We start from the raw sequence: 19,465 nt of genomic DNA on the forward strand, positions 1-19,465 counted from the left end.
AGCAGCCCCAGGAGGATGTCAGCATAGCACAGGGATGGTGGGAGCCCCTCATAATAAGCAGCCCCAGGAGGATGTCAGCATAGCACAGGGATGGTGGGAGCCCCTCATAATAAGCAGCCCCAGGAGTGAGTCAGCACAGCACAGGGATGGTGGGAGCCCCTCATAATGAGCATAGCACAGGGATGGTGGGAGACCCTCATAATAAGCAGCCCCAGGAGGATGTCAGCATAGCACAGGGATGGTGGGAGCCCCTCATAATAAGCAGCCCCAGGAGTAAGTCAGCACAGCACAGGGATGGTGGGAGCCCCTCATAATGAGCATAGCACAGGGATGGTGGGAGCACCTCAAAATATGCACAGCAGAGGCACAGCCCCAAGAGGAAGTCAGCACAGCACAGGGATGGTGGGAGCCCCTCATAATATGCACAGCAGAGGTACAGCCCCAGGAGGATGTCAGCACAGCACAGGGATGGTAGGAGCCCCTCATAATAAGCAGCCCCAGTAGAAATATGACACCGCTCAACCTCTTCAAAGAGGAGGTTACGGGCATATAATACGGTGTGCTTTTCTTGGACAAGGAAGTGAGCGAAATGAAGAAAGAAGGTCTCTGTGCTCGATTAAAAAAATTGTTTATAGACATATACATGGTCTACTGGTCACATGTGTTGAATTCCTCCGAGATCCATGCCTCATTCATTTTTAGAAATGTGAGGTAGTTAACACTGTCGTGAGCTAGGCGAGTACGCTTATCGGTCACGATCCCCCCTGCTGCGCTGAATGTCCTTTCGGACAGGACACTGGATGAGGGGCAAGCCAACAGTTCGATTGCAAATTGGGCAAGCTCTGGCCAGAGGTCAAGCCTGCCCACCCAGTAGTCCAGGGGTTCATCACTCCTCAGAGCGTCCACATCGGCCGTTAACCCGATGTAGTCGGACACCTGACGGTCTAGGCGTTCCCTGATGCTGGATCCGGATGACACCTGTCAATGGGTCGGCTGAAAGAATGACCTCATATCTGAAGTCACCAACACATCTTCAAACCAGCCTCTTCTTGCAGGCGCTGTTGGATTGGTACCCGCAATTCCTTCTCTGGGAGTGGGAATTGCTCCTCTGCTAGCACAAGCAAAAGCAGAATGCAGCATTTCTCGAAGCAAGGCCTGGAAGTGCTGCATTCTGCCAGCCTTCTGTGATGGCGGTAACATTTCCACCATTTTGTGTTTGTACCGGGGGTCTAAGTACGTTGCCACCCAGTACTGGTCCTTGACCCTTATGCTTTTTATACGGGGGTCCCTATTAAAACACTGGAGCATGAAGGCCCCCATTTGCACTAAAGTGGAAGCGGTGTGGTGGCCTGGCTCCTGCTCATCATCCAGGATAATGTCGTCCTCTTCATTCTCCTCTCCCCATCCACACACAACAGGGATCCCAGAAAGGTTTAAAGCATGTTCTTCTTGCTCCTCCTCATCCGCCCCGGCACCATCCTCCTCTGACTCCTCTTCAGACTCCTGTTGTTGACTTGTCTCAGATAGAGTAGCCCCCCCTGGGAATTCATCCAGCATTGCGACTTCCTTATCTCCCCGCTCCTGCTCCTCCACAGCTTGATCAATGACACGACGCAATGCACGCTCCATAAAGAAGGCATAAGGTACCATGTCACTGATGGTGCCATGGCTGCGACTGACCAGTTTGGTGATCTCCTCAAATGGGTGCAGAAGTCTGCATGCGTTGCGCATGAGCAGCCACTGGCGCGGTGAAAAAAAAAACAGCTCCCCAGAACCGGTTCTGCCGCAGAGTTCATACAGGTAGACGTTAACTGCACGTTTCTGCTGGAGCAGCCTATCAAGCATATAGAAGGTTGAGTTGAGATCTTCTGAAATGGGCCAAGATTTTCCTTGCCTGCCGTAAGATGTCCTGGACCCCAGGGTATTTGACAAGGAATCGCTGCACGACCAATTTAAGACGTGTGCCATGCATGGCACGTGCGTGATTTTGCCCTGTTTCAATGAGCAGATTGGCGCCGTTGTCACACACCACTTTACCAACTGTCAAATTGAGCGGTGTTAGCCACTGATCTGCCTGTGAATGCAAAGCTAAAAGGAGTGCCGGTCAGTGTGGCTCTTGGCTTCCAGGCACAACAGACGCAGCACGGCATGGCAACGTCTCACCTGGCATGCCGAATAGGTTCTGGGGAGCTTGGGTGGTGCAGCGGAAGAGATGCTAGCAGCGGAAAAGGAGGAGTCAGCCAAGGAGAAGAGGGAGAAGGATGGAGTAGGAGGAGGAGGAGAAGAAGAGTCAGCCCTGCATGCAATCCGTGGCGGTAAAACCAAATCCACACGGGTGCCACGGGTTACATGCTTGACGGCCGTCAGAAGGTTCACCCAGTGGGCAGTAAAAGTAATAATGATATACCTTCCCTGCCCGTGTTTGCTAGACCACGTGTCTGTGGTCAGATGTATCTTGGCACCGACACTGTGTGCCAGAGATACATTCCCTTGCCGCTGAACATGGCCATATAGCTCTGGGATGCCCTTCTCTGAGAAATACTTCCTTCCTGGGACCTTCCATTGTGGTGTCCCAATGGCCACAAATTTGCAAAAGGCCTCCGAGTCCACCAGTTTATATGGCAGTAGTTGGCGGGCTATGAGTTCTGACAAGCCAGCCGTCAACCGTTGGGCAAAAGGGTTATCCGGCGTCATCATTTTTTTACGCTCGAACATTAGGCCCACGGAAGCCTGCCTTTTTTAAGAAAAACCTGAGCTTGGCGTGATGGAAGGTGGAGTGGAGGACAATTGTGAGGAGAGAGGAGAAGGAGAAGTAGAAGATGAGGCTGGACGGTGAGAGCCTGCAGTGTGGCTTTGTGTGTTCCATTGCTCCCACTTGGCTCGGTGATGGCTGCTCATGTGCCTTCTTAAGGTGGTCGTCCCTAGGTGAGTGTTGGGCTTACCGCGACTAATGCGTTGACTGCTGCAGATTGCAGATGGCAACGCTATTGTCAGCAGTGGACACGTTAGAAAAAAAAAGCCCACACTGCGAAGCCATGTGCCGGTGTCCTGGGAGTGCCAGATGTGACTGTACATGGTCGATGACTCGCTCCTGATACATTTGCAGTCTGCTTTGTCCCTCCTGTGCAATGTAAGTTATTCCTGCTTCTCCTCCCTATCTGCTAGTCCATATCTCCCTCTGAACTCCCCTCCTTTTCCTCTCTTGTGGGCACCCACGTGACATCACTAGACATGTCATCATCCATGTCACCTTCCCCACCGCTATAAGTAGAGATCTCGGAGTAGGCAGCAACACCGGGGACCAACCTCCTCCTTGGGCTGATCTGGGTACTGTCGTCAGACTGCTGAGTAGCGGTTTTTGCTACCTCCTCTTCCTGATCCAATACCAAGAGTGGCTGCGCATCAGAAATGTCCTCTTGATATGGATCAGAAAATAATTCCTGTGACTCAAGCGGAAGGTATGTGGTGGTGGTGGTGTTGTTGGTGGTAGTGTCTTTGGGGGTGCACATAGCAGAGAGTGAAGAAGAGGGTGCAGATCGAGAGGATGAGGAGGGTGCAGAAGAGTAAGGCTGAGCGAGCCACTCAACCAAGTCTGGTGCGTCCTTTAAAGTAATTGAACGCACCTTCTGCAACTTCCCACTTTGGCTCAAGCCTGTTGCTCCTGCCCTACCTCTACCACCCCTGCGTAAGGGCCTGCCTCTTCCTCTGCCTGTCATTTTTTAAATGACCCTGTGACAAAACTCTCAGTCCCTATACCGATGAAGGACTGCTGCTGTATAGGGCAGCGGTCAGCAGTAGTGCACCTCAACCCTATGTATTGTGGACCTATACCAGTCCTTATAGAGTAGCAGACTGTACCTCACTCAACCCTATGTACTGTAGTACCCTATACCTTACCAGTCCTTATAAGGACTTTTGTGGACCAAGTAGGTTGAGTGTGAGTGATTAGCAGACTGTACGTCAGTCCCTATACCGATGAAGGACTGCTGCAGTATAGGGCAGCGGTCAGCAGTAGTGCACCTCAACCCTATGTATTGTGGACCGATACCAGTCCTTATAGAGTAGCAGACTATACCTCACTCAACCCTATGTACTGTAGTACCCTATACCTTACCAGTCCTTATAAGGACTTTTGTGGACCAAGTAGGTTGTGTGTGAGTGATTAGCAGACTGTACGTCAGTCCCTATACCGATGAAGGACTGCTGCAGTATAGGGCAGTGGTCAGCAGTAGTGCACCTCAACCCTATGTATTGTGTACCGATACCAGTCCTTATAGAGTAGCAGACTGTACCTCACTCAACCCTATGTACTGTAGTACCCTATAACTTACCAGTCCTTATAAGGACTTTTGTGGACCAAGTAGGTTGTGTGTGAGTGATTAGCAGACTGTACGTCAGTCCCTATACCGATGAAGGACTGCTGCAGTATAGGGCAGCGGTCAGCAGTAGTGCACCTCAACCCTATGTATTGTGGACCGATACCAGTCCTTATAGAGTAGCAGACTGTACCTCACTCAACCTTATGTACTGTAGTACCCTATACCTTACCAGTCCTTATAAGGACTTTTGTGGACCAAGTAGGTTGTGTGTGAGTGATTAGCAGACTGTACGTCAGTCCCTATACCGATGAAGGACTGCTGCAGTATAGGGCAGTGGTCAGCAGTAGTGCACCTCAACCCTATGTATTGTGTACCGATACCAGTCCTTATAGAGTAGCAGACTGTACCTCACTCAACCCTATGTACTGTAGTACCCTATAACTTACCAGTCCTTATAAGGACTTTTGTGGACCAAGTAGGTTGTGTGTGAGTGATTAGCAGACTGTACGTCAGTCCCTATACCGATGAAGGACTGCTGCAGTATAGGGCAATGGTCAGCAGTAGTGCACCTCAACCCTATGTATTGTGGACCGATACCAGTCCTTATAGAGTAGCAGACTGTACCTCACTCAACCTTATGTACTGTAGTACCCTATACCTTACCAGTCCTTATAAGGACTTTTGTGGACCAAGTAGGTTGTGTGTGAGTGATTAGCAGACTGTACGTCAGTCCCTATACCGATGAAGGACTGCTGCAGTATAGGGCAGCGGTCAGCAGTAGTGCACCTCAACCCTATGTATTGTGGACCGATACCAAACCTTATAGAGTAGCAGACTGTACCTCACTCAACCCTATGTACTGTAGTACCCTATACCTTACCAGTCCTTATAAGGACTTTTGTGGACCAAGTAGGTTGTGTGTGAGTAATTAGCAGACTGTACATCAGTCCCTATACCGATGAAGGACTGCTGCAGTATAGGGCAGCGGTCAGCAGTAGTGCACCTCAACCCTATGTATTGTGGACCGATACCAGTCCTTATAGAGTAGCAGACTGTACCTCACTCAACCCTATGTACTGTAGTACCCTATACCTTACTAGTCCTTATAAGGACTTTTGTGGACCAAGTAGGTTGTGTGTGAGTGATTAGCAGACTGTACGTCAGTCCCTATACCGATGAAGGACTGCTGCAGTATAGGGCAGCAGTCAGCAGTAGTGCACCTCAACCCTATGTACTGTGGACCTATACCAGTCCTTATAGAATGGCAGACTGTACCTCACTCAACCCTATGTACTGTAGCACCCTAGACAGACCAAGTTACCAGTCCTTATAAGGAGCTTTGTGGAACAAGTGGGTTGTGAATAAATGATTAGCAGACTGCAGCAGAAGGGCAGCCGTCAAGTATAATATTCTTGCTATATTTGGAAGAAAGAATATTATACGTGTACAAGCCTATTACCACACCACTGATACCAGTCCTGAAAAGAACCTTTGTGGAACTAATAGTAACAGCTACTGATTAAACTGACCCTCACTGCCTCACACACTGCTTCCTGCCTGTCCCTATATAAACTGGCAAAACAGAGGCTGCTGGAACAATAATTGAAATAGCACTTTTGTGGACCTGATAGTAACAGCTAATGACTAAACTGGCTGTCCCTACAGCACACAGCGTCCTGTCCCTTTCTCTAAACTGACAAAAGACACTCAGGCTGCTGCAACAATCACTAGCACAGCACTGCCTATCCTGAACTACACCTAACACCTATACCAGTCCTAAAAATAACTTTTGTGTACCAAATAGCTAGCGATTTGGGTCACTGTAATCTCTCCCTGCTCCACACAGCAACCTCTCCCTATAGTGACAGAAGAAAGAATGTAAAATGGCCGCCGGATCGGGTGTATTTATAAGTTAGGGGGAATGTCCAAGTGTCCATGTGCTGTAATGTCTCAATTGGCTGTCCTGTACCCCATGATGGATGTGTCATCGTAGGTCAAAGTTCTTTTACACAGTAAACACGGAAGTCCACCGGGCGAGTGGCGCCAATAGTCCGCCGAACTTGCGGACCACGAACAGCCGAAATTCGCCGCGGAACGACCGCCGGGCAAACCGTTCGGCCATCACTATACATAACGCCCGCTATCATATCCTACACACTCCTCTCCTGTACATAGTGCCCGCTGTCATACACTTCTCTCCTGTACATAGTGCCCACTGTCGTACCCTCCACACTCCTCTCCTATACATAGTTCCCACTATCATACCTCCAACACTTCTCTCCTATACATAGTGCCCACTGTCATACCCTCCACACTCCTCTCCTGTACATACACTCACTGTCATACCCTCCACACTCCTCTCCTACACATAGTGCCCACTATCATACCTCCAACACTTCTCTCCTATACATAGTGCCCACTGTCATACCCTCCACACTCCTCTCCTGTACATACTACTCACTGTCATACCCTCCATACTCCTCTCCTATACATAGTGCCCACTGTCATACCTCCAACACATCTCTCCTATACATAGTGCCCACTGTCATACCCTCCACACTTCTCTCCTATACATAGTGCCCACTGTCATACCCTCCACACTACTCTGCTGTACATACTGCTCACTGTCATACCCTCCATTCTCCTCTCCTATACACAGTGCCCACTGTCATACCCTCCACACTTCTCTCCTATACATAGTGCCCACTGTCATACCCTCCACACTACTCTGCTGTACATACTGCTCACTGTCATACCCTCCATACTCCTCTCCTATACATAGTGCCCACCGTCATACCCTCCCTCCACACTCCTCTCCTGTAACTACTGCTTACTGTCCTACTCTCCACACTTCTCTCCTGTACATAGTGCCCACTGTCATACCCTCCACACTCCTGTACATATTGCTCACTGTCATACCCTCCACACTCTTCTCTTATACATAGTGCCCAATGTCATACCCTCTACACTCCTCTGCTGTGCATACTGCCCACTGTCATACCCTTCACACTCCTCTCCTGTACATAGTGCCTTCTGACATAACCCCTGCACTCCTCTCATGTACATAGTGCCTACAATTAGACCCTCCACATTCCTCTCCTTCACCTGCACATACTTCTCACTTTTATACCATCTATACTCCTCCCCTATGCCTCTTACAAACAAAAATTATACTGAATATCCTCAATGTTACCCGCTCCAGAATGGGCACACTTTTGTTAGTTCAACTAAAGGAAATCTCACAGTCCTCATATTTGTTCTGCCCCATTATTAGTACTTATTTAATTTTGTAATTACTATTGTGATGTATAGAGGAACAAAGGGGATGTCAGCTACTCTAAATATAGCACTTGTAAAAAAAGCGTCCCTGAAAATATTTTTGAAATGTTGACAACTATGTACTTAGGCACTGCCCAAGGGCCACAGGGTCATTAGGAGGCCCCATGAGAGGCTCCTGTGATATTAAAGTGGTAGTAAACTTTTCTAACATTACTACTTTTTAGAGGCCCTGGGGTAGATTATGCCATAATGTACAAGCATACACAGCATATTAGCACATTAGGGCACACTTAAATTGTCAGACTGAGCCCTCCAGTGCTGTGCTGTGATCAATCCGGTGGGTCCTTCTGGGTTGTGTGCCTTCGGTCACTTGCCTTGGCCAGGCTGCGTGGATGTCATTCCCACACATGCTCATGTGCATCCTCTTTCTCTCACCCCCCCCTTTCTCTCTCATCCTCCCTCCTTTACCCCTCACACCTCTTTCATCCCCTTTCTCTCTCTCTCTCTCTCTCTCTCTCTTTCTCTCTCTCTCATCCTCCCTCTCTCTCTTTAATTTAATTTGTTATAACAAAGAATAGTTTGCATTTTTATTTATTTATTGTTTATAAAAAGCCCCACCAAAATCCTCAGCACCAGGCCCATGATGTTCTTAATCTGGCCCTGGCCAAGGTATATGATCACACCATAATTTCCCAGTTAAGATCCACTTGAGTGGATGACTCAAAGGCTCGTTTGACCCACCGCTATAAGGTGTGTGTCCACCATCTGTGGTAATGATATTCAATCTATTTGTTGTCACACCCACATGGTTTAATTTATCATCACTGAAGAAGCGTCACCCTTATTTTCCTTGTAATAGGATCATATAACATCTGACGGAGGAGCTTCCACAGCTACAGTGATTCGTTTTTCACAGACTGTCCCTGTTTTTTTTCTTTTCACAAAGACCTTTTTTTTACGTTGCTATATTGTAGCAGTATTTGTCACATATTGATCTTCAAAGATCGTTTTTTGGGCTGGTTTGTGTGCAGAGATTGTCTTATTTGGTCACATCAGAGCAGTATTTGTTTTATATTGATACACTTTGTTGCAGACTTCTATTTTACTGGTTCACACTAATCAGTAGACACCTGTGCATTCCATATCCCTAGGGTATTGCTCCAGGAACTTCCTTTAGAAGTATTTGTATATTTGCTGTGCACTTGTATACTGCTGGTAGTCACTAATTCAGCACTCATCTCATGAGATGACTCCTAGGATTTTCATACATTCATTTTTCTTCTTATAACGCTGCATTTTATATTTTTCAAGACTTATTGTAGAGCTGGTATCCTTGTCTACTAATGTGTATTAGCATTTATAATGGAAGTCTATGGACATTTCTATTGCTTAGGGCCATCTAGCGGCCAAAACACTGATAGTGGACTTTAATGATTTTTTGCTTTATCAAAGCATTGAACTTGGTACAAAGAGACTGACTTATGATACATTGGGTGAATGCTCTGAAGCAACCCAACATACCAGAAAAAGAAACTCTGAAATGCCTGGTCCCTCTACTTCTGATTCAGTGAGGGACAACCCCAACTCACCCCTTGACACATCTGTACCAGACACTATAGTGTCAGTTGTGAGTACACAGGACAGCTCCCCATCAGTGAACTGGTGGGAAGCTCCTCTGTCTGTATTGTGTAACCATATAGAGACAAGAATACAGGATAGGGTCAAGATTTTGAACATCTTTGGGGACCAAAGAGACAAAGTAGGGGGAGTGTGTAGTGCTGGTATCCTACTAATGTGTACTAGCATTTATAATGGAAGTCTATGGACATTTCTATGGCTTAGTATTTGGTGCCATCTAGCGGCCAAACACTGATAGTGGACTTAAATGATTTTTGCTTTATCAAAGCATTGAACTTGGTACAGGAAGTGACTGTTATTTACACTGGAGAGTTGACCTTTTTACCCAGGATGCCAGGTGACCTACCCATGGACACCCTCTCTTGCACTGCATGCTGGGTAGGACATAAAAGGACCCCAAGCGGCCATCTTAGGTCTCTTGGGAACGCATGGCCTGCCTGTGAGGACTTGTGAGGAGGCCTCCTGGAGGAAGCAGCCTATTGCCCTTGCGGTGCGCAACTCTGCTCGATTGTGTGAGTGACCTGAGGTGCCAGAGACACAGTGATCAGATTGGGAATATCCAGAGACACTCGTTTGAGCATCAGAAGACCAGGTCCACCTATCGGAATGGAACGGAGTGACAGAGCTGGCTGACGTAGAAGCAAGCTGAAAACACCGGACCAAAGTTACCATACTGAGCTTCCGATCCAGTTGGTGAGTGGGTTGTGGCCCACAGTTTTCTAAACTTTCACTTAGTCAGACTTATATACAGGCCTTGCTGGGATCCATAGTGCCACAGAGGAGGAATATAGCAACTGACACTAGGCAGGCATAAGGCCTACTTACTATCGCATCTGAAGTATTGTATTATAATAACGGAAGCAACACTAGGATCATCCTTAACTCAACTTTAATTACTTTAACCCTTGGATTACAAATTATAAGGAATTATCATTGCTAGCGAGGACATGAATACTAAAGACTGAGTACTTTAAGTGAGATCTCACCTATAGCTATAAAAGTAGGGGGAGGTCCTATATATATATATATCTCTCTCTCTCTCTATATATATATATATATATATATATATATATATATATATATATATATAGTTTATAACTGTTTTTTCAAAATTCATTGTCCTGTCATTCTATGTTGGGGTGACAGAACAATTGCTGTAATCACTTGTTTACCAATATATACAGTAAAATATACTTTGGTTAAGTACCCCGTTGTGTGGAGTATTGTTTTCTCCCAGCAGGTGGAGCCAGTCTATCCTGAGAGGACAATACAGGTATATTGTGTTATATTATATTGTACTGTATTGTATTGCACCACAGCTGTGTCAAGGGGACTGAGGCAAGTTAGTGGGGTTTATTAGCAGAGTGCAGGCCCAAATCAAACCATCAGCTCCTTCGGGGGGCAGTGCTACATTATTATAGGCTTACCTGTAGCAAAAAGTGGTTGTAAAGGGTTTACATCCACTTTAAGGCAGTTGGGGAGTGGATCTGGGAATGGTTAAACAGAACTTGAGTGCTGATGAGTGGATGTTTTTGTCTGGAGTATTTTGAGAGTTAACAGTACAAGAAAGGGTAGGTATTTAGGTGTGTAGGGGGCAATGGGTGGTAGGGGTGTAGCGCTTAGCTGCTAGGTATGATGGGTTCTGTGTTCTGCAATGACTCTTTAAGCTGCTCAGTCCCTGCTGACACACCTAGTATCCTACCACTCTATGATAATGCACAGACAATAGGCCACAAGCAACTGCATGGTAGACTGAAAGACACTATTACGGCAATGCAGTTAAACAATGCAAAAATCAAAAAATAGGCAATTGAACAGATTTAAACAGGTTTTACTGGATAAAGTAAACACTTAGCTATAAGATGTCAATCAACTGAGCTGTCATAATGCAAAAACTAAATTATAACAGATGCAAACAGGTTTAGGAGTATTGGCATTACCTAACCCAGAAATAAGGGTCCTTGCGCACACATTACACATATAGCCCCATAAGTGGGTGGGTGAATGCGTTCCTGAAAAAGGGGTATCCCTGGAGGTGTCTATAAAGCTCTGGGCGCCTAACTGTCAGTATTAGCTGTCTATCGTGGGGGCCTTTCTGTAAGGTGATACATGTAAAGCTGTCCCTTTATAAGTATGCATTGGGTGGCTGATGCCCAGTAGGGAGCAGTCTCTATTGTGTTAGCTGTGCCAGTGTTGAAATAAGCACAGATGATTTAGCTCACTACTCTTGGTGCACAGGAATCTGGTCCAGATCACTTGGTGGTCTGCTGTTCTCAGGTACCTGGTACCCGGTGACTCAGTCCTCATGAACTGGTCCTCACAAGGCTCAATCTTTCACCTCTGGTCCTTGCTGGTCCCTGCCTTGCTGGAGACACTCACAGCAATGGGTCCTTCCAGCTCCGGTCCCAGCTCAGCAAACATAGACCGCAAACATAAACATAGACAGATCAGGTGCAGGCATATACAGTGCCTTGTGAAAGTATTCGGCCCCCTTGAACTTTTCAACCTTTTGCCACATTTCAGGCTTCAAACATAAAGATATAACATTTTTATTTTTTGTGAAGAATCACCAACAAGTGGGACACAATTGTTAAGTGGAACGAAATCTATTGGATTTTTTAAACTTTTTTAACTAATAAAAAAATGAAAAGTGGGGCATGCAAAATTATTCGGCCCCCTTGCGTTAATACTTTGTAGAGCCACCTTTTGCTGCGATTACAGCTGCAAGTCGCTTGGGGTATGTCTCTATCAGTTTTGCACATCGAGAGACTGAAATTCTTGCCCATTCTTCCTTGCAAAACAGCTCGAGCTCAGTGAGGTTGGATGGAGAGCGTTTGTGAACAGCAGTTCTTTCTACAGATTCTCGATTGGATTCAGGTCTGGTCTTTGACTTGGCCATTCTAACACCTGTAGATTTTGCTGTATGTTTGGGATCATTGTCTTGTTGGAAGATAAATCTCCGTCCCAGTTTCAGGTCTTTTGCAGACTCCAACAGGTTTTCATCCAGAATGGTCCTGTATTTGGCTGCATCCATCTTCCCCTCAATTTTAACCATCTTCCCTGTCCCTGCTGAAGAAAAGCAGGCCCAAACCATGATGCTGCCACCACCATGTTTGACAGTGGGGATGGTGTGTTGAGGGTGATGAGCTGTGTTGCTTTTACGCCAAACATATCGTTTTGCATTGTGGGCAAAAAGTTTGATTTTGGTTTCATCTGACCAGAGCACCTTCTTCCACATGTTTGGTGTGTCTCCCAGGTGGCTTGTGGCAAACTTTAGATGAGACTTTTTATGGATATCTTTGAGAAATGGCCTTCTTCTTGCCACTCTTCCATAAAGGCCAGATTTGTGCAGTGTACGACTGATTGTTGTCCTATGGACAGACTCTCCCACCTCAGCTGTAATTCTCTGCAGTTCATCCAGAGTGATCATGGGCCTCTTGGCTGCATCTCTGATCAGTCTTCTCCTTGTCTGAGCTGAAAGTTTAGAGGGACGGCCAGGTCTTGGTAGATTTGCAGTGGTCTGATACTTCTTCTATTTCAAAATGATTGCTTGCACAGTGCTCCTTGGGATGTTTAAAGCTTGGGAAATCTTTTTGTATCCAAATCCGACTTTAAATTTCTCCACAACAGTATTACAGACCTGCCTGGTGTGTTCCTTGGTCTTCATGATGCTCCTTGCACTTTCAACAGAACCCTGAGACTATCACAGAGCAGGTGCATCTATACAGAGACTTGATTACACACAGGTGGATTCTATTTATCACCATCAGTCATTTAGGACAAAATTGGATCATTCCGAGATCCTCGCTGAACTTCTGGAGTGAGTTTGCTGCACTGAAAGTAAAGGGGCCGAATAATTTTGATACTTTTGCACGCACCACTTTTCAGTTTTTTATTTGCTAAAAAAGTTTAAAATATCCAATAGATTTCGTTCCACTTCACAATTGTGTGCCACTTGTTGGTGATTCTTCACAAAAAATAAAAATTTTATCTCTTTATGTTTGAAGCCTGAAATGTGGCAAAAGGTTGAAAAGTTCAAGGGCGCCGAATACTTTCGCAAGGCACTGTACAGCCTGCTACTTTAGCTGCAGCAGCACCTGGAGGCTATAGGGGGAAGGTTAATTATGTGCAAAGGGGAGAGAGGCCACAGAAAGGTTCTTTAAGGCTGGTCTGAGTAAGTAATATGCTTACATGCCCAGTGGGTGTGTATAAATATTCACATTTGTTAGGTGGGTGAAGGACTTCAGGCCTAAGTTTGCCATTCACATTGGAGGAGCTGAGGTTCACATTGAGCTCATAATTTGTTTATATCTATCAGTTGGTTTGAAAACATTCACCCTGCCCATGTTTTATTGTACAGTGTTAGTGTTGTTTTGTGTATTAATTCCTCATTTCTGCCACATGATCTATCCATCGGAACTAGTCCTTCATGTCCAGCAAGTTTATTGTTTTCCCAAATTTTTGTATGGTTTCCACTTTATTTCTTCCTTTTCCCCCCATCTCAGTGCTGCTGATCACCTCCAACCTATTTAGCTATTTCCTGGCTACATACACCAGCGTTAGCTGTACGCCATGACTCTGGACTGGCTTCATAATGGGGACAACAGTGGACAATGTCTGTATATTGCACGACTGCTCATAGTCTCTCCACCAGCAGACAGCCTGTGTGCTCTCTCTTTGTGTTTCTGTCTACAGTTTCTGGTACCCACTGGTATAGAGCACAGCAAGGCAGCAGTGATCAATGTTTTAATCCTTCTATGACTATACCTTTTTGAACTGTGGACTCAGTTCAGCAGACTTCTGGTGATAGCGCAAGTACTAGCTTCTTGTGTATACATCTCTACCAGGGGAGCATCTGACAGGATGACAATGCAGGACCATAATTAGCATACAGTTGTCATCCCATAACAGGAAGTGCCTGAACAAGGACCTTTATGACAGGATCACAAGGTATTCATTTAAAGCGGGGTTCCACCCTAAAGTGGAACTTCCGCTGATCGGAGCCCCCCCCCCCCTCCGGTGTCACAATTGGCACCTTTCAGGGGGGAGGGGGGTGGAGATACCTGTCAAAGACAGGTATTTACACCCACTTCCGGGCATAGACTCCCGTGGAAGTCTATGCCTCTTCCTGTCCTGCCGCGCTGTCTGCTGGGACACACGGGTCCCAGAGACAGCACTGACAATTCCTATTGCGCTGCGCGACTCGTGCATGCGCAGTAGGGAACCGGGAAGTGAAGCCGATTCGCTTCACTTCCTGATTCCCTCACCTAGAATGGTGGCGGCAGCAGCCGAGAGCTGAGCGATCGATCGGCCTCGGCTGCTGGCATCGCTGGACCCCAGGACAGGTGAGTGTCCATTTATTAAAAGTCAGCAGCTGTAGTATTTATAGCTGCTGGCTTTTAATATTTTTTTCCCCAGTACAGTCCCGCTTTAATAAAAGTTGCCAATTTATTTTTTAAATGCTTTCAAGATTATATTAGGTTTTAGTGATTGGTTTTACATCTGCTTTAAATTACGTACTGAGAGAAATACAGAGCCTTAGCATTAGTAAAAATTGGGTGTTTGCTATTATCATTAAAATCTAACTAAAGGCAAAACCTTTTTGTTTTGGTGTAAGGGAGGATTATAACCCCGCCAGTTTTTTTTGTCATGTGCAGGGCTGCTGTTAGAGATTTTAAAACCATATTTTCACCAAAAAAATACACTACAATCATTATTAGTGGATACAAACATAACATAACTTACATAATTTGTGCTAAATCCAAAAGCTAAAGCTGTTGCTTTGTGCAGACAGCCTATGTTACACTATGAGGACGCAGCAGCTGTAAGAACACAGCCACAGGTCCTAATTTGACAGGTGTGTGGGTGCAGCTGTACGCAGATGTGTAACTAGAAACTTCAGGGCCCCAAGAAATCATGAAGGGCCCCCCCATCAGTGGCAGCGTGGGTGTTGAGGGGGTGTGGCAGTGGTGGTGTTGAGGGGGTGTGGTAGCGGTAGTGTTGAGGGGGGTGGCAGCGGTGGTGGTAGCGGTGATGTTGAGGGGGTGGCAGCGGCAGTGATGAGAGGGGGTGGCAGTGGTAGTGTTGAGGGGGGGTGGCAGCGGTGGTGTTGGGGGGGTGGCTGCGGTGGTGTTGAGGGGGCGGTAGTAGTGGTGTGGAGGGGGGTGGTGGTGTTGAGGGGGTTGGCAGCGGTGGTGTGGAGGGGGGTCGTAGTGGTAGTGTTGGGGGGGTGGCAGTGGTAGTGTTGGGGGGGTGGCAGTGGTGGTGTTGAGGGGTGTGGCAGTGGTGGTGTTGAGGGGTGTGGCAGTGGTGGTGTTGAGGGGGGACAGCGGTGGTGGTGGGGGGACGGGATCAGTAAGAGGCAGAGGTGGTGGAGGTTGGGATCGATTGCACTGGCAATTTGTCACTTACTTAGGTCAAGCAATCGATTCCACCTCAGAATTCTGTGGCATGGTGCCTGCAGCCCAGGGATGCCTTTACCTCATGGGGACTCCTGGCAGTCGCAGAGGAGAGAGCCCCCCTGAAGTGGCGGAACTGCAGGGCCCAGTCGCAAGTGCGACTGCTGCAATCCTAATAATTCCACCACCGTGTATGGTTTCAAACACTAAGAGAGTAAGGCCCGGAGCAAGGGGAATAAAATGAAGAAGATAGTGAAGGGCAGGCATGACAAGTTGATAAGTTGATTAGCAACTATGGGGTAAAGGAAGCGTAATTGGAGAAAAGGGGAGAGCTTGTATTGGCCAGGATCAACAGGATGGGGAGGGGCAGGATGGGTAGGGGTAGTTGATGTAAGTGGGAGGTGAGGTTTCCAAGGCATCAGTGGAGGGACAGGTGACAAGGCAGGCAGTTTCCCATCCACCCTCCCTGTGTTGTTTGTCTGTTTTTCCTTCGTTGCAGGTGCAAGATGTGTGGGGGTCATGGTAGGGCAGCTGATCGGGTGGCGGTGGTTGTTCTTTTGACGGTGTAAGAAAAGACTTTAGAGATGGAAGTGTGGTGGGCTCATCGGTGGTATGTGCCCCTATGGTGTATTCCAGTTACATATGTTAACTGGAATATGGTAATGGTTGCACTGTGGGTAGTGGCGGTTGTCTCCGAGCTGATGTTCACAGCTGGAGGCCTATTATGGTAAATGGCCAGCAGTGCAGAAGTGGAATAGCATTGGATTTCTGGGTGCCGTCAAAATACCAAGAGGCTGAAAATGATCTTGTTTCAGATGTTGATATGAAAATAATGTTAATTTTAATAAGTGTTTTTGTTAATAAAGAAGGCCGCTATGGCCATTTGTACTCCATTTTCAGGTGTGGTCTCATTAATTGGAAATAATGTTAAAGGGTAGGTTGAGTACTATGATCGGGCAGACATAAGAAGGTTTGGAACATCTGATCTACACTGGTCATGTATATTCAGGACCACTCACCCACACCTGCACACGTATCAAATTGTGTGCAGGCAGCTGACTTTATGCAGTCGCTACATCCCCATAGAGTAACAGACAGCAACAAATCTCTCATGCATACTGCATGGGCCAGAGAACATGTGTGAATAAGCCCTTCATTTTTTAACTATTTTCTTTTAATTTTTTAAAATTATATATTTTTAACATTTTTCAATTATTTTTTTAATTGTTTTCAACGCTGTTGGGGGGGGGGGCTTTGGTGAGATATCAGGGGCCATCTAAACAGACCCCTGCCATCTCACTTTTGACAGAGAAATTAATTGAAGACAGATTCTTCAATACCTTTCTCTGCAGCCTCAGAAATGACAATAAATGAACAGGAGACAGAGGCTCCTGTTCATTCATAAAATGAAGCATAGTAAACTGTTTACTAATAGTAAACAGTTTACTATGCTCAGTTATCACTGGACACAGGAGCAATCTGTACCGATCACTCACTGTGTCCATACAGAAAAGGAAGGGGATGGTAAATTAAATTTACCGGCCCCTTCCCCTGCTCTCAGTTCTGACAGCTGACACATCCCCATGTGTAACTACAGTGCCCGGCAGGAGAGCAAAGCCTGTAGCACTGGGGGGTGCAGGCACACAGGGGGGCACATAGGGGGTAATTAAATGTGGGCAGGACATAGAGGAGGATCGGTGCATTGGGGCGGGGGGACAATTACAGGAGCTATGCGCTGTGTGTCTCTCGCTCCAGCAGCTGAATACCAATGAGAGGGTGAAAAACAAGCTTTCAGCTGCTGGAAGGAGAGACAATTAGTGCACAGTCCTTGTAATTGTCCCCGCCCCACCAATTCCCATTGCTGTCCAGGCCCCCTACAAGAGGAACAATGACCACCCCCTATCAGTGGCCCTGTCTATATGTGTCCCATAGGGGAGATTTCCAGTCACTTCCTGTCCCATAGCCAAACTAGGAAGTGAGAGAAAATCTCTCCAAAGCAGGTTCACCATTGGTAGATTTCCCCTCTATTACTGGGCTGTCAACCGACAATGAGTGATTTTCTTTCACTTTTACTTTCGATGATAATAAATAGGATAAATAGAGAAAGTGAATCTCCCTAACAGGGGCACAGACAGCAATAAAAACTGACAGGTGTTTAATCCCTCTGCACTCTATCCAAAACAAAAACAAAAAAATTGCCTTTTAGTTATACTTCATTTTTAAAACTGGTCATATAAAGCAGGGAATGGTTACAATATTGATTAGTTCTCTACATGGTTACATAAAAGCATCCAGTGGGTTTAGCAGTCCACCCAGGATTTATTTTAATATTCATCATGAAAAGGGTATTTCGGATGGTCCTCCCACCTAAAGAACAAAACACAATCATTATTGTTAACAAAAGTTTTTTTTCTTGTTTTTGTTATTTCCTATTACAATTCAGTATAAATTATATGCAAACCCTAACTGTGAATATTTTAATATGAATAATATACCATGGAAGCATTTCGTTACCTTTGTCTGATAAGGTCAAAAAAATATTCATTGAATCTGCCGGAAATCATATGATAACTTTCTGTTCTGTCTGCCTCTGCTGACTGATATCTGTTACATTGTTCTCCGATTTTCTTAAAGTGGAGTTCCACAAATACAGTAGCTGCTGTCTTTTAATATTAGGACACTTACCTGTCCTGGAATCCAGCAATGTCGGCACCCCAGCCGATGTTCCCTACTGCGCATGCGCAAAGCACACTGCGCTGTCTGAATGTCCCAGCGGTGGGGGGAGAAGGAGGGGGGCTGAACTTCCGAGTGATCTCGCTGTGGAGTAGGGATGGGTACCTGTGCCAAATGTGGCACAGGAGGAGGCTGATAAGCGGAGCCTCCACTTTTGGGTGGAACTCTCAAGGCCAATAGAAGGAGCTGTGTGCTCCAAGCACGTAACCTAGTTTCCTGTCCTTCGCTCCATGCCTGGCAGCTTGGATCCCCTGCACTTCCTGTTTGGATTCAACGTCCTGTTCAGCTTTCCAACACCATCTGGATGCTGGGATGCACCGGACAGCGGATGAAGATGCACAATGGTGACGAAACATTGGGTGTATGAGGGACTAGTGACATGCTGAGGAGTTCGGGAGTGGCTTCTGCTTTGGTGGTATGAAGTGCTGGTTACTTACTTACCTACATGGAATAAAATTTCTTGGATTTTTATGGTATTTGCGCAATGAGATTATTTTTTTCATCCCTGCATATGGCCATTAAATTATCACTTGGGAATATATTTGTTGGAGTGTGGTGGAGCTAAGATCTATACATGTGCTTTTTGACAATATATTGTGGATTGGACTTCTGAGTCAGAATAAGGAGGGGTGTTTGATTGTCCAGGAATATACCCTATGTGCATGAATAATATGCACTGATGGTAAGAGTCAGTGTTGTTGGGTGCTGGTGATGGTCTCTTTTTCCCACTTCTTTGGACTGACCCAGATGAACTTTTTCTTCATTTGAAGATTATACCATATAACAACATTTATGAACTCTGTATATTATAGTTGTTTTAAGCGCTACACTGAAACCTTTTAATACTTTGTATTGTGTCCGGCAATATTGTGTTAGCTGCTGCCCTCTTGTTCTTTTGCTATATAGCGCAACAAATCTTTTCTTTTTTTACTTATTTTATTGCAGGCATTTATACAGTACTAATAATTTAAGCACATACTGTACATTGACACTCGTCTCTGCTCTCAAAGATTATCAGGTCCCTATCTCACATGCATACACACATACTAGGGCCAATTTAGACAGGAGCCAATTAACCTACCACCAGGAGTGTTGAAG

General features: G+C 46.1%; 1 protein-coding gene and 1 long non-coding RNA gene across 6 annotated transcripts in view; one reads left to right on the forward strand and one right to left on the reverse strand.

Annotated features, from left to right (window-relative positions):
* LOC143960487 (uncharacterized) overlaps positions 1 to 19,465 on the forward strand; it is a 192,975-nt gene that overhangs the window by 85,976 nt on the left and 87,534 nt on the right. The gene's annotated exons all lie outside the window — the stretch shown is intronic.
* Positions 13,214 to 19,465, reverse strand: part of LOC143960483 (estradiol 17 beta-dehydrogenase 5-like) — a 146,818-nt gene continuing 140,566 nt past the window's right edge. For all 5 annotated transcript variants that reach the window (XM_077469129.1, XM_077469130.1, XM_077469132.1 and 2 more), the window contains one exon: positions 13,214 to 18,001. In XM_077469129.1, the coding sequence (XP_077325255.1) occupies positions 17,959 to 18,001 (43 nt within the window). In that variant the 3' untranslated portion in view covers positions 13,214 to 17,958. The remainder of the gene's footprint in view (positions 18,002 to 19,465) is intronic.

This window comes from Lithobates pipiens, unplaced genomic scaffold (assembly GCF_037356315.1).
Source record: "Lithobates pipiens isolate NorthernLeopardFrog02 unplaced genomic scaffold, aLitPip1_a1.2 Scaffold_8, whole genome shotgun sequence".
Classification (NCBI taxonomy): Eukaryota; Metazoa; Chordata; class Amphibia; order Anura; family Ranidae; genus Lithobates; species Lithobates pipiens.